The sequence below is a fragment of the Aquarana catesbeiana genome, linkage group LG03 (assembly GCF_042186555.1).
Source record: "Aquarana catesbeiana isolate 2022-GZ linkage group LG03, ASM4218655v1, whole genome shotgun sequence".
In the NCBI taxonomy this organism is placed as follows: domain Eukaryota; kingdom Metazoa; phylum Chordata; class Amphibia; order Anura; family Ranidae; genus Aquarana; species Aquarana catesbeiana.
The window spans coordinates 727,018,501-727,032,593 of record NC_133326.1 but is presented as its reverse complement, the minus strand read 5'-3'; the positions used below and the strand labels follow the sequence as shown (position 1 = coordinate 727,032,593).

Genomic DNA, 14,093 nt, shown 5'->3' with positions numbered 1-14,093 from the left:
TGTGAGAGTCCCAGAAGCTACTCAGACATCTCCCAACTCGTTCAAAAGGGAATAAGTTACGAGAAGCTGATGGAAGTGATGAGTCTGGGGACGAATATGAGTATTCGGAGAATCTGAGTTCAAGATCATTACCAGGAAACGGAGACTCAGGATCAGTCGATGATGTGGTGTCTTTGCCTGCCGAGTTCTGGATGGAGGAGGAAGGAGAAGAAGCAGAAGTGAGGCCCGAGGCCATTGATGCTACAAAACCAACTGGAGACTTGAGAGATTTTCTTGAGGAAGCATTGTCCTCTTTGGAGAAGGTAGAGTTACAATGGACTTTGGAAAGTGGAATGCAGGACTCATTTGTTGATCTCAATACTCCGATAAATGAGGAAGACAAAGTGGAAGATTTAACCAAGAAGGAGGAGGATTTGGGGGCAATGTAGTTAAGGCGGAAAGTACGCGCTAGGGGAAAGTTCTGAAGAGCCAGTCTCTACGGCCCGTCGTTCTGACCCTGAAGCAATGGCGGAAGTATAGGGGTCGCTGAGGTCGCCATGGCGACTGGGCCCCATGCTGCAGGGGGCCCTTGAGGGCCCCCCTGTTTATCTTGATATGAGGAGCGGCTGAGATCGATCTTCCCGATCGTCGGCCGAACTGTAATCGGCACTGTGCAGGGAGCTTGTCACACTGTTCTAAAGTGAAAGCAGTGTGTGCTGTGCTCTTTGTCTCCCCCTACAGTGCAGTACCCGGCAGGAGGAGGTGAGGTAAAGCACTGCCATTTTTTAAAAGGCTTTCTGTATGTGTGTGTTCTTATGTGTGTTTATATGTGTGTTCATGTATGTGTTTGCATGTGTTTATGTGTGTATTTATATATGTATATGTGTTTGTGTGTGTATATAGAGTATATGTGTGTGTATATTATGTGTGTGTTTATCTATGTGTATGTGTGTGTTTAAATGCAGTGGAGGCCCGTGCATTAAGGGCGCACGGGTGCCGCCCCCTCACTCAAGCCACTCCTCTATCACCAATAGATAGATTCATGCATTGCATGAATCTATGGCCGCCGCTGCCACCCCCTATTCACGCGCCCAGCCCCTTTTTGGGCGCAGGGAACCTGAATTACAGCGGCGGGGGTGTGTGCCATAGGGTCTAATAGGCATCAAAAAAATTGACCTCGCAGGCCACTCAGCTGTGTTAGAAAAGCGAATGACTATTCGCTTTCCTAACACTAAACTGCCTCTCCACCAATCAGGTGCTCGGGTCTGTTACCCATCACCTGATTGGCTGAAACGACAGGCGCCGCTATTGGACGCCTATCAGGAGGAGAGGACGGGAGATGTGGACAGCAGGAGATGCATGGAGGACCCCACTCGTCGCAGTCACCCGCTGCCCCACCAAGACAGGGTAAGTGCCAATGAGTGGTCGGGGGTCACACTGGGGGCATTCAAGGGCACACTGGCAGCATTTAATGGGCACACTGGCAGCATTTGATGGGAACACTGGCAGCATTTGATGGGCACAGTGGCAGCATTTGATGGGCACAGTGGCAGCATTTGATGGGCACAGTGGCAGCGTTTGGCACAGTGGCTGCGTTTGATGGAACACTGGCAGCATTTAATGGGCACAGTGGCAGCATTTGATGGGCATACTGGCAGCCTTTAATGGGCACACTGGCAGCGTTTGATGGGCATAGTGGCAGCGTTTGGCACAGTGGCTGCAATTGATGGCAAAGTGGCTGCGTTTGATGGCACACTGGCAGCATTTAAGTGGCACAGTGGCAGCATTTGATGGGCACAGTGGCAGCAATTGATGGCACACTGGCAGCATTTAAGTGGCACAGTGGCAGCGTTTGAAGGGCACAGTGGCAGCATTTGATGGGCACACTGGCAGCGTTTGATGGGCACACTGGCAGCGTTTGATGGGCACACTGGCAGCGTTTAAGTGGCACAGTGGCTGCAATTGATGGCACAGTGGCTGCATTTGATGATTTTTTTTCAAAAAATTTTTGCGCCCCCAAAAAAATGTTGAGCACCAGCCGCCACTGTTTAGATGTATGTATGCACATTTTATGTATGCACGTTTAATCCTGACACCCTATATGTGTACAATCAGGACTGATTTTTTTTTTCTTGCTCGTTCAAAGTACCAGCAACAAAATGCTGTTCCTCTGAAAAGCTATCCATGCTCAGATCACTTTTCAGAGGCATTTGACAGCCGGTAAAGAGGCAATATGTTGCCTCCTGTCCAACTGTTTTAACCCCTTAAAGTGATTGTAAAGCTTTTTTTTTTAAATAACAAACATGTCATACCTACATTGTGCAGTTAGTTTTGCACAGAGTGGCCCCGAACACCGACCTCTGGAGTCCCTTGGCGGCTCCTCCTCTTATCAGACATCCCCCTAGGAAAAGCGCTGTCCAGGGGTCAGGGGGGCCCTTCATGATTTCTTGCATCGGGGCCCTGAAGGTTTTAGTTACGCCACTGCCCTGAAGCTCTGCTACCCGCTGTTAATTGGGTAGGCAATGGATCTGCTCTGATCTCTGACACTATCGGGTTGAACACGGCAACTGCCCTGGCCTTATCAAACTTTGGTTATGAAATTACACCTGAAATCTGTCAGTTAATATGTGAAAGCTAAGGGGCCAGTGAATATTGGTCTGTCATAAGTCAGGATTTGAACATAATTTGGTTTATGTTAGATATGCCCCCATGGTATCTTTGGGGACCAAACAGTTCAAGCAGGGGGAGTGTGTAGCGGTCATAATATATGTATAACTTAATGTTAGGTTATATCTTAACATCTGGCGCCATCTAGCGGCAAAAATATAAAAGGACTGCATCTTTATTCTTTTATTATTCAAGTTGACATGGAAGTATTTTGTTTGTTTACATTTGACCTTTAACTTGACCTACCCACAATGCTCATTAACTCCCATGAATCTCAGGGAACAGAACTGCATTGTGGGAAGATTATAAAAGGGCTGGGAGAGGCCATCTTAGGTCTCTTGGACACGCATGGCCAGCCTGGGAGGATCTGTGTGAGGTCTTCAGCACAGCGCGGCCTACCTCAACGGAACAGCGATCCGAACAGCAGTATTGCCACACACCAGAGAGCTGAACCGATGGCGGGGCAAGAATGGGAAGGAGCCAGAGGAGCCTATCGGAGTCGTCTGAGAGTTGCGGAGCGTCTCATTTTGTGGAGCGGAGCAGCGCAGCGGTGCTGGCCGGCTGGAGACAGAACCCTGTACATCAGAACGGAGTCTTCTGACAATACTGTCCTGGTTGGGTGAGAGGGCTGTTGCCCACAAGTTTCTTGATGCACTTTTATACATTCGTCTACACGAAACAGAGTTGCTGGGACCCATAGTCCCACAAGCAAAGTCAAGAGATTTAGTACTGAGTTCCTGGCATCAAAGTTAGTTATAGTGCTGTTGCACCCGAACCTTACTTTCACATTTTCAGTCTACTTTGATCAGGAGCCATTAACCTTTTGGATTACAAATCTACTCTGTTTTGCTAGCAGAAGAAAAGAAGAAAAGAAGGACTGTTTAGTGAAACACAAGGCCTTGTGTCCCTTTACTATATTGGGGTAGTGTGATATTAAATGAGGGAGCTCTCTAATTGTTGTATTATACTTAATCAAGTTAACCTTTGATTTAGTATAGTGATAAAGCGCGCAGGAAATAGGACAGTGCTCATAGTGAGATAAATTCACTCTGATGGTTATCCTATTTACTTTGCTACACCACTCATACATTACTTCAGACATTTTATACCTGTATTGTATCCTTGTAATATAAAGTTCAGTTGACTGTTAGACTATGTTGGTCTGACAGTACAACCATTGTAGTACCCCGCATTAAAGTAATTACAGTAAACAAAGATTTACTTAAGAATAACTGTGTGGGTGTTATTTCTTTTGTATCATCAAGCAAGTGGAGATCAAGGAAAAGACAAACAGGTATACTATATTGTGCACTGTGAATTTGCTTTGAGGTTTTGCTGTGATCGCATACTATTAAACATTATGGAACCCGAAGTGTCAGAGGTAAGGGTAGCTCCGAGGGTCTGGGATGGCCAGTGGGAAAACGAATTAGCAGCTCCTACGGGGGTAGTGCGCTTCACCCCCTTTGTTAGTATAAAGCCCAAAGTATAGATGGAGTGTACTCACTTCTGCTGTAGCTGTCAGTAGCTTGGAGCCAATTCCCTTACCTGAATAAAACAAGAGAGGTCAGTGTAGGGAGGAGACACACCATGTTTGTATTTATCTATACAAGAGGAAGGTACCTATAAGGATACAGCTATCAGAACTGCACACAGGGTCCTTGAAGACAAGAGGGGCCCATCATGTTATCATCATGAATATAGTTCCACACAGCTTTTCTACAATCCCATGACCATTTCCTGTCCACACTTACAAAAAAACACAAACACACTCTAAATTTTCCTTCAGACCCCTGATGTAGACAAATGAAGATACCTACATCCTGGTGGAGTAAAATATAGAATCTACGGGAACTTGAAGAGGACCTGTCTGTCTGTGTCCGTCTACCATTTTTACATTCCAGTCTGTGGTGACCGTAGGGGATAAATCTGGGCGGGTGATCGTGTGATCTAATTGGCTCCCCCCCCCATCATAGATCCGGTATACTCCACCTCTGTACTGTGGCATGACAAAGAGGTCCTCCAGGTACAGTGCTCGGCCTTTAAACGTGTTGTAGATGTAATGAGACAGGGCGTAACCCACCAGTCGCGGGCCTGAAAACATATGAAAATGAACAGACCCAGTTTATATTTCATAGCCTGTGAATATGGAACTGGAAATAAAAACAAAAAGTATTTTGGCAGAAGAGGCTTTATAAAAAAATATATTTAAAAAAATGTATATTATTCCTATTTTATCTTTGGGAGACGAGACATTTTGTTCATAGTAGGACACGTGCACTGCCGAAAAATTTGTTTCATTAGTTTTTCGAGTCATTTGTAAAATTCGTTATTTCAAATAAATTCAGAAAAATTGGAATTTGTTGTGTTCCATTCCTTTAGATGCGGTATTCATTAATTTTGATAATGCGGAAAAATCTGAAAGTAACTAAAAATAACTATTAAATTATAGGCATTGGAATGGGGTTTGCAAAAATCCCAGTGCATTTGGTTAGCAGCTGAAATATCTGTCTCCAGAAGCTGGTGAGATTAGGGCATCCCCAGAGAACATGTATTAAATTCTCTATGTATCCGCAGTCACGTCAGCACAAGGGGGAGAAGCTTGTCAGTCTCTTTGGGGTATAATTATTTGTCAGTGGATCCGCGCTTCAGGATATTTTTGCAACTGCTGCCCCCCTATATAGGCGGGGGACACTACCGTGTACCCCCAAAGGAATAAATTCAGAAAGTAGGGAGTGGCGCTGTGCATAAAAGAGGGAGTGTTGGTATATAATAATCTTCTTAATTAAAGTGACTGGCGTGTCTATATAATATTCTTTAAGAATATCAATTAGCAATGTAACATTGGATGCAATAGTGTATACCACACATAAAAAGTGATAAGTGCTAATTAGTATGAAAAAAATAAATAGTATAAAATAAATAATATATCAATTAGTGCAACCATAAAATCAAAAAAGAAGAAATTGTAAACTGATTATTTTTGTTAGTGTAATCATGATCCCATATACAAAATATAAGCACTAATGGCCTATACGGTGATCCGTAATATATTAATCGGTCTGTTGTATAAATAAACAAACCAAAAGTGATAAGTGCAAAGTGTCAGGTGCAGACCAATTAATGGTATTTCAACCCCTACTTGGTAATGTGCAAATAAACTTCAAATAGTATGTAACAAAAAACAAAATATTGGTGTCCCCACCCCTCAATGGTGATGTGCAGGTGAAACTCAAAAAAATATATAAAAAATATATATGAAATTTCTGTAGTAAATCCTCTATACTCTCAAATAATAAATAATAATATATGATATGTATTTATGTTGAACCAAAGAAAAAAGTCTTATATAATGTGAACTGTCAAATGTTCATATTATGTCTTCCAACCAAATTCTTCCCGATTTTAACAGACTCCCCCTGATGTGATTCCACTCACCGGAGCGCTATACCCCTGCAGGGGTATAAGCGTAAGATGTTTATTTTCCAGGTTCCGATATCCTACCGAATCCTTAGGTGTTGGTATCTTTTCCAATCCAATTCCTCGATCTGGGTCAACCATTCATGCAAAGGAAGGAGGTAGGGGGAAAGGTACGCAATCCCCTATTTCAATCTTGTTCCCAGCCGAACATCCGCTCCAGCATATTATATGAAAATAAAAAAGTGATCCACATAGCGTAACTCCGTTTGGATAAGTTTATTAATAGTGCTGATAAAATCCAAGGAGTATAGCCAATTCCAAGGAATATAATTTAAAAAATAGAGGAGGGAGCATGCAAGCTCTCTAACTCTCCTCCCGATCCCGGGACGCAGCGCTGCTCACAGCCACCGCTTGCGTTCCACCGGTCAGGTAACAGAAACCACGATCTCAGGAAATGACGTTGTGCATGCCAAGATAGTCCCACGTTTCGTCACACGGACGTCATCAGAGGCGCTGCCATCTTGGCCCTCCCACACGTCTTATATCTGGGTGTATTACATGCTGCGGCCAATCCTCCGCTAGATGCTGAACAACGAGCGTCATGCAGGTCCAATCAGGAAATCGCTCATCATGGAGATAAGGGCCATAAATCTATTCACTTTCAACCTCATTAAATCAGAGGGATATTAGTATGTGGACGAGTAGGATCTCCCTGAGCGCCATCTAATGGTATTTTATAAATGGTACTATAATTTACGTGGAATGGCAGCAATGAGTGAAAAACACCCCTTAGCAAACCAGATATTATCTGGTATTTTATGGTATTTTATAAATGGTACTATAATTTACGTGGAATGGCAGCAATGAGTGAAAAACACCCCTTAGCAAACCAGATATTATCTGGTATTTTATGGTATTTTATAAATGGTACTATAATTTACGTGGAATGGCAGCAATGAGTGAAAAACACCCCTTAGCAAACCAGATATTATCTAGTAAAACTTTATACAAAATATTAAAATCTTATCAAATAACAATCAGATAACTTTAAACCTGTACATATAAGAAGAGGTATAAATAAATTAGTTCTAATTTTCCCAGGAGGTATTACTTTTAGAAGTTTATATAAAAGGGAAGGAGGAGAGAAATTATTTTATATATATATATATAAAGATGGAAAAATGAATAAAAAAATACATAAAATATATATAAATATATAAAATTAAAAAACGGAAAAAAACAATAAAAAAAATAATAAAAAAATATATAATAAAAATTTTTTGGATATTAAATATGACGATACAAAAAAAGCAATTAAAGAAATCGGAAAAAGAAAAGAAGTAGTTATACGCCCCGCAGACAAAGGGGGCGGAATGGTCATATTAAGGAAAGAAGACTACGAGGAAGAGATGAAGAACTTCCTTAGAGTAGAAAATACCTACAAGAAACTTAAAGGAAATCCAAAACAACTTTATGGCAAGAAACTGAAAGCTCTCGTGAAAAAAGGGAAAGATAGAGGGATTTTAAATAAAAAAGAAGCAAAATATCTGATATGTGAGTCCACGAAGACACCAGTTATATACTATTTACCGAAAGTGCATAAGCGATTAGAGAAGCCCCCAGGAAGACCGATTATAAGCGGGATTAATTCCTTGTTCTCCAGATTGGGAGAATACATCGATTGTTTCCTGAAACCATTGGTAGTAAAAGGAGGGTCATATCTAAGGGATAGTACGCAATTGATCAATGAGTTAAAACATGTGACTAAGGTTGAAGATTGCCTTCTTGCGACAATAGATGTGAACTCCTTATATACTAGTATTATACAAAAACATGGTATAAAAGGGGGTAGAAAAAGCACTTCATGGAGATGCCAATCTTAAACAAGAACAGATCAACTTTATTTTGGAAGCCTTAAAATTAGCAATGGAAAGTAATTATTTTTGGTACCAGAAGGACTATTATGTTCAGACTAGGGGCGTCGACATGGGGGCAAGATATGCCCCGAGCGTGGCGAATTTATTTATGGACATGTGGGAAGAAGAATACATATATAAGAAGCCACGCCCAGAGATTGAATTTTACCGTCGTTATATTGATGACGTGATCATCGTGTGGAGGGGCACAGCAGACTCTTTCCAGGATTTCCTGAGAATAATGAATCAAAATCAATATGGCATCTCTTTCAGTGGTAAATGCGATCCTCAAGAGATAGATTATTTAGATGTACAGATCTTCAAAGAGAACAATGAATTACATACTAGAACTTTTTTTAAAACAACGGATCGCAACGGCTACATCCCAACATCTAGTTGTCACCATCCCAAGTGGAAGGAGAGTATTCCGAAAGGTCAACTAATGAGGTTACGAAGAAATTGCTACAAGATAGATGATTATTACACACAAGCTGACACTCTGATCAAAAAGTTTATTGATAAAGGATACCAAAAACAACCCTTAATGAGGCAGATGATGGAGATAGGGGGTTTGGATCGTGATCTCCTATTGAGAAAAAAGGAGAAAGATGACAACTACTCCGGGATGGATATGGCCTTTATTACCGGTTTTAATAATCAATACCATTCGGTCGAACACATAATTAGGAAGTATTGGCCAATTTTTAAATCCGACAGAATTTTAGCAAAGATACTTTCAAAAAAAACAAGATTCATCTATAAAAAGGCCCCTAATTTGAGGAACCAGCCGGTACACAATGAGATCGACCCACCTAAAACGGTTAAATTATTCCCTGAGATGAAAGGCTTCTATAGATGCCAAAAGTGCCTGCCCTGCCGTGTGAGTAAAAAACAGCCAAAGAAAAAATCATCCTTTAAATCTAGAGCAGGGAGAGAGTACCAAATCAGGGAATTGATCACCTGTGAAAGCACTCACGTTACATATGTGATCGAATGTCCCTGTCGGTTACAGTATGTGGGAAGAACCACTAGGCCTCTCCGTGTCAGGATTAGAGAACGTATTAATAATATTAAAAAAGGCTTTCCAAAGCACAACCTCTCTAGGCACTTTGATGAGGTCCACAATAGAAACCCTACGGGACTAATTTTTTACGGTATAGATTTGATTAAAGATCATTGGAGGGGTGGTAATAAAAGAATAAAAGTGACCCAGAATGAAACTAAGTGGATATACCGCCTAGGGAGTTTGGTCCCTAGGGGGTTGAATGTAGACATCGATCTGAATTGTTTCTTATCCAATTTTTAAATGAGTGGATTTTACACTTGTTCCTATGTTTAGCTTGCCTCTGGATTTCCGTGGATATTTAAGGATTTTTTACATAACACATAGTATCTAATTAACCTTTCCCTTAATGATAACTCCAACACAATGTATAGAGATAACATAATAGTCTAGACAGGAATTTTTAATCTCTCATATTAACTGTAAACGAACCCAATCCCTCCGTTTGCACTCGCTCTGATTACATGACACACATTTGTTTTATGTATACCTTTATATATTTTGTATCGTCATATTTAATATCCAAAAAATGTTTATTATATATTTTTTTATTGTTTTTTCCATTTTTTATTTTTTTATATTTATATATATTTTATGTATTTTTTAATTCATTTTTCCATCTTTATATATATATATAAAATAATTTCTCTCCTCCTTCCCTTTCATATAAACTTCTAAAAGTAATACCTCCTGGGAAAAATAGAACTAATTTATTTATAACTCGTCTTATATGTATGGGTTTAAAGTTATCTGATTATAAAGAGGAGAATACCATCCAAATAGGTCATAGGAGTTGCCACCATCCCTGATATCAAGAGAAGAAAAACTAACCCCTCAAAGGATAGGTGGGACTTTAAAGGCAATGAGGTAGTAAAAAACAATTTTATTCATACAAATATACAAAAATACAAATAAAAAAGTCTAATACAGTTCATTCAAAAAACAATAAAATAATGTAAGGAGTGAATATACTGATGTAAAATTCGAATGTGTATTCGTGTAGTCTTCCACCTGGGCCAAAAGTTATCTGATTGTTATTTGATGAGATTTTAATATTTTGTATAAAGTTTTACTAGATAATATCTGGTTTGCTAAGGGGTGTTTTTCTCTCATTGCTGCCATTCCAGGTAAATTATAGTACCATTTATAAAATACCACTAGATGGCGCTCAGGGAGATCCTACTGGTCCACATACTAATATCCCTCTGACTTAATGAGGTTGAAAGTGAATAGGTTTATGGCCCTTATCTCCATGATGAGCGATTTCCTGATTGGACCCGCATGACGCTCGTTGTTCAGCATCTAGCGGAGGATTGGCCGCAGCATGTAATACACCCAGATATAAGACGTTGGGAGGGCCAAGATGGCAGCGCCTCCGATGACGTCCGTGTGACGAAACGCATAAGGCGGGACTATCTTGGCATGCACAACGTCCTTTCCTGAGATCGTGGTTTCTGTTACCTGACCGGTGGAACGCAAGCGGTGGCTGTGAGCAGCGCTGCGTCCCGGGAACGGGAGGAGAGTTAGAGAGCTTGCATGCTCCCTCCTCTATTTTTTAAATCATATTCCTTGGAATTGGCTATACTCCTTGGATTTTATCAGCACTATTAATAAACTTATCCAAACGGAGTTACGTTATGTGGATCACTTTTTTATTTTCATAGAATATGCTGGAGAGGATGTTCGGCTGGGAACAAGATTGAAATAGGGGATTGCGTACCTTTCCCCCTACCTCCTTCCTTTGCATGAGTGGATGACCCAGATCGAGGAATTGGATTGGAAAAGATACCAACACCTAAGCATTCGGTAGGATATCGGAACCTGGAAAATAAACATCTTACGCTTATACCCCTGCAGGGGTATAGCGCTCCGGTGAGTGGAATCACATCAGGGGGAGTCTGTTAAAATCGGGAAGAATTTGGTTGGAAGACATAATATGAACATTTGACAGTTCACATTATATAAGACTTTTTTCTTTGGTTCAACATAAATACATATCATATATTATTATTTATTATTTGAGAGTATAGAGGATTTACTACAGAAATTTCATATATATTTTTTATATATTTTTTTGAGTTTCACCTGCACATCACCATTGAGGGGTGGGGACACCAATATTTTGTTTTTTGTTACATACTATTTGAAGTTTATTTGCACATTACCAATTAGGGGTTGAAATACCATTAATTGGTCTGCACCTGACACTTTGCACTTATCACTTTTGGTTTGTTTATTTATACAACAGACCAATTAATATATTACGGATCACCGTATAGGCCATTAGTGCTTATATTTTGTATATGGGATCATGATTACACTAACAAAAATAATTTCTTCTTTTTTGATCTTATGGTTGCACTAATTGATATTATTTATTTTATACTATTTATTTTTTTTCATACTAATTAGCACTTATCACTTTTTATGTGTGGTATACACTATTGCATCCAATGTTACATTGCTAATTGATATTCTTAAAGAATATTATATAGACACGCCAGTCACTTTAATTAAGAAGATTATTATATACCAACACTCCCTCTTTTATGCACAGCGCCACTCCCTACTCTTTGGGGTATAGTACCATCTATTGGTGATTTTCAATGTTAATTAGATGTGGTTAGTACAATGGGTTGCTTTAAGAATTAATTTTAGAGCAGTTTGCCATTGAGACAAAATTTGCCATTTTTAAAGCTGCTCTTGACAACTCCTCTGATCAGTTTTTACCATCTGATAGAACAATCCAGCCAGATATCTTGTTGACAGATCCCACCAAAAAATATGAACTTTAAGAATTTTTAAGATTTCAGCACCAGACATCATCAATGGTTGTCATTGGGGAGATGCCGAATGTCACTTGTCTTTCTGAAGGCCAAATAAATTAACCAATCAGGAACCTGTATTTACTAAGTAGTACAGGGTTTGACCGTATGATGATGAATGATGATGAAAGATAATGATGATATCATATGTAATAATCACCTACATTTGTAGTCTTCATATGAGAAGGAATTTACTTGATTACATGTGGAGAAGAACCCAAAAGGCATCCCTTTTCTTGGGTCACAGAGGTGAGGTGAGGAGCTATGGGATGGAGAACAGAGGTGAGGATCTATGGGATGGAGAACAGGTGAGGAGCTATGGGATGGAGAACAGGTGAGGAGCTATGGGATGGAGAACAGGTGAGGAGCTATGGGATGGAGAACAGGTGAGGAGCTATGGGATGGAGAACAGAGGTGAGGAGCTATGGGATTGAGAACAGAGGTGAGGAGCTATGGGATGGAGAACAGAGGTGAGGAGCTATGGGATGGAGAACAGAGGTGAGGTGAGGAGCTATGGGATGGAGAACAGAGGTGAGGATCTATGGGATGGAGAACAGGTGAGGAGCTATGGGATGGAGAACAGGTGAGGAGCTATGGGATGGAGAACAGGTGAGGAGCTATGGAATGGAGAACAGGTGAGGAGCTATGGGATGGAGAACAGATGAGGATCTATGGGATGGAGAACAGATGAGGAGCTATGGGATGGAGAACAGGTGAGGAGCTATGGGATGGAGAACAGAGGTGAGGAGCTATGGGATGGAGAACAGAGGTGAGGAGCTATGGGATGGAGAACAGAGGTGAGGAGCTATGGGATGGAGAACAGGTGAGGATCTATGGGATGGAGAACAGGTGAGGAGCTATGGGATGGAGAACAGAGGTGAGAAGCTATAGGATGGAGAACAGAGGTGATGCAGTTTCATTATTGCAGGAATAAAAATCTATATTGTGCTGCCTGCTTTAGAACAGAATGATAGACTGATAATGCTACATTTCTCATAATTAGGGATGAGCTTCGTGTTCGAGTCGAACCCATGTTCGACTCGAACATCGGCTGTTCGATCGTTCGCCGAATTGCGAACGTTATGGGCCGTTCGCGCTAAATTCGTGTGGCGCGTCACGGCCCATAATTCACTGCGGCATCGCAGTGCATTGCTGGCTGATGATTGGCCAAGCATGCACTATGACCCGCATGCTTGGCCAATCACAGCGCCGTCAGTAGAGAGAGCTGTAATTGGCCAAAGCCAGGGTGGCTTTGGCCAATTATGGCTCAGGGGATTTAGTACACACCCCACACTATATAAGGCCGCCTGCACGGCGGCCCTGTGTAGTGTGTGTTCCGGTGTGCTGAGAGATAGAGAGAGAGAGAGAGACAGTGTCATTTGATTTGAGTTAGATAGATTAGGCAGAACAGTCAGTCAGTTAGCTGCACTTACAGTGTATTGTGTATATATATGCATCCCAGGTGTTGCATATATATATATACACTGTATTCAGTTTAGCTAGATCCGTTCCTGTTATCTTCTATCTAGACTATTTACATTTAATGCAGTGCGTCCTGCTCACAGTGTTCAGCTAGATCCGTTCCTGCTATTTACATTTAGTGCAGTGCGTCCTGCTCACAGTGTTCAGCTAGATCCGTTCCTGTTATCTTCTAGACTATTTACATTTAGTGCAGTGCGTCCTGCTCACAGTGTTCAGCTAGATCCGTTCCTGCTATTTACATTTAGTGCAGTGCGTCCTGCTCACAGTGTTCAGCTAGATCCGTTCCTGCTATTTACATTTAGTGCAGTGCGTCCTGCTCATAGTGTTCAGCTAGATCCGTTCCTGCTATTTACATTTAGTGCAGTGCGTCCTGCTCACAGTGTTCAGCTAGATCCGTTCCTGTTATCTTCTAGACTATTTACATTTAGTGCAGTGCGTCCTGCTCACAGTGTTCAGCTAGATCCGTTCCTGCAATTTACATTTAGTGCAGTGCGTCCTGCTCACAGTGTTTAGCTAGATCCGTTCCTGCTATTTACATTTAGTGCAGTGCGTCCTGCTCACAGTGTTCAGCTAGATCCGTTCCTGCTATTTACATTTAGTGCAGTGCGTCCTGCTCACAGTGTTCAGCTAGATCCGTTCCTGCTATTTACATTTAGTGCAGTGCGTCCTGCTCACAGTGTTCAGCTAGATCCGTTCCTGTTATCTTCTAGACTATTTACATTTAGTGCAGTGCGTCCTGCTCAC

The 14,093-nt window shown here is 41.2% G+C and overlaps 1 protein-coding gene across 2 annotated transcripts in view; it reads right to left on the bottom strand.

Moving 5' to 3' along the window:
- The window catches only part of LOC141133758 (thialysine N-epsilon-acetyltransferase-like), a 135,128-nt gene that overhangs the window by 13,815 nt on the left and 107,220 nt on the right, over positions 1 to 14,093 (bottom strand). For both annotated transcript variants that reach the window (XM_073623302.1, XM_073623303.1), the window contains 2 exons: positions 4,636 to 4,737; positions 4,151 to 4,191 (listed from right to left, as the gene is read on the bottom strand). In XM_073623302.1, coding sequence (XP_073479403.1) covers positions 4,151 to 4,191; positions 4,636 to 4,737 — 143 coding nt within the window. The remainder of the gene's footprint in view (positions 1 to 4,150; positions 4,192 to 4,635; positions 4,738 to 14,093) is intronic.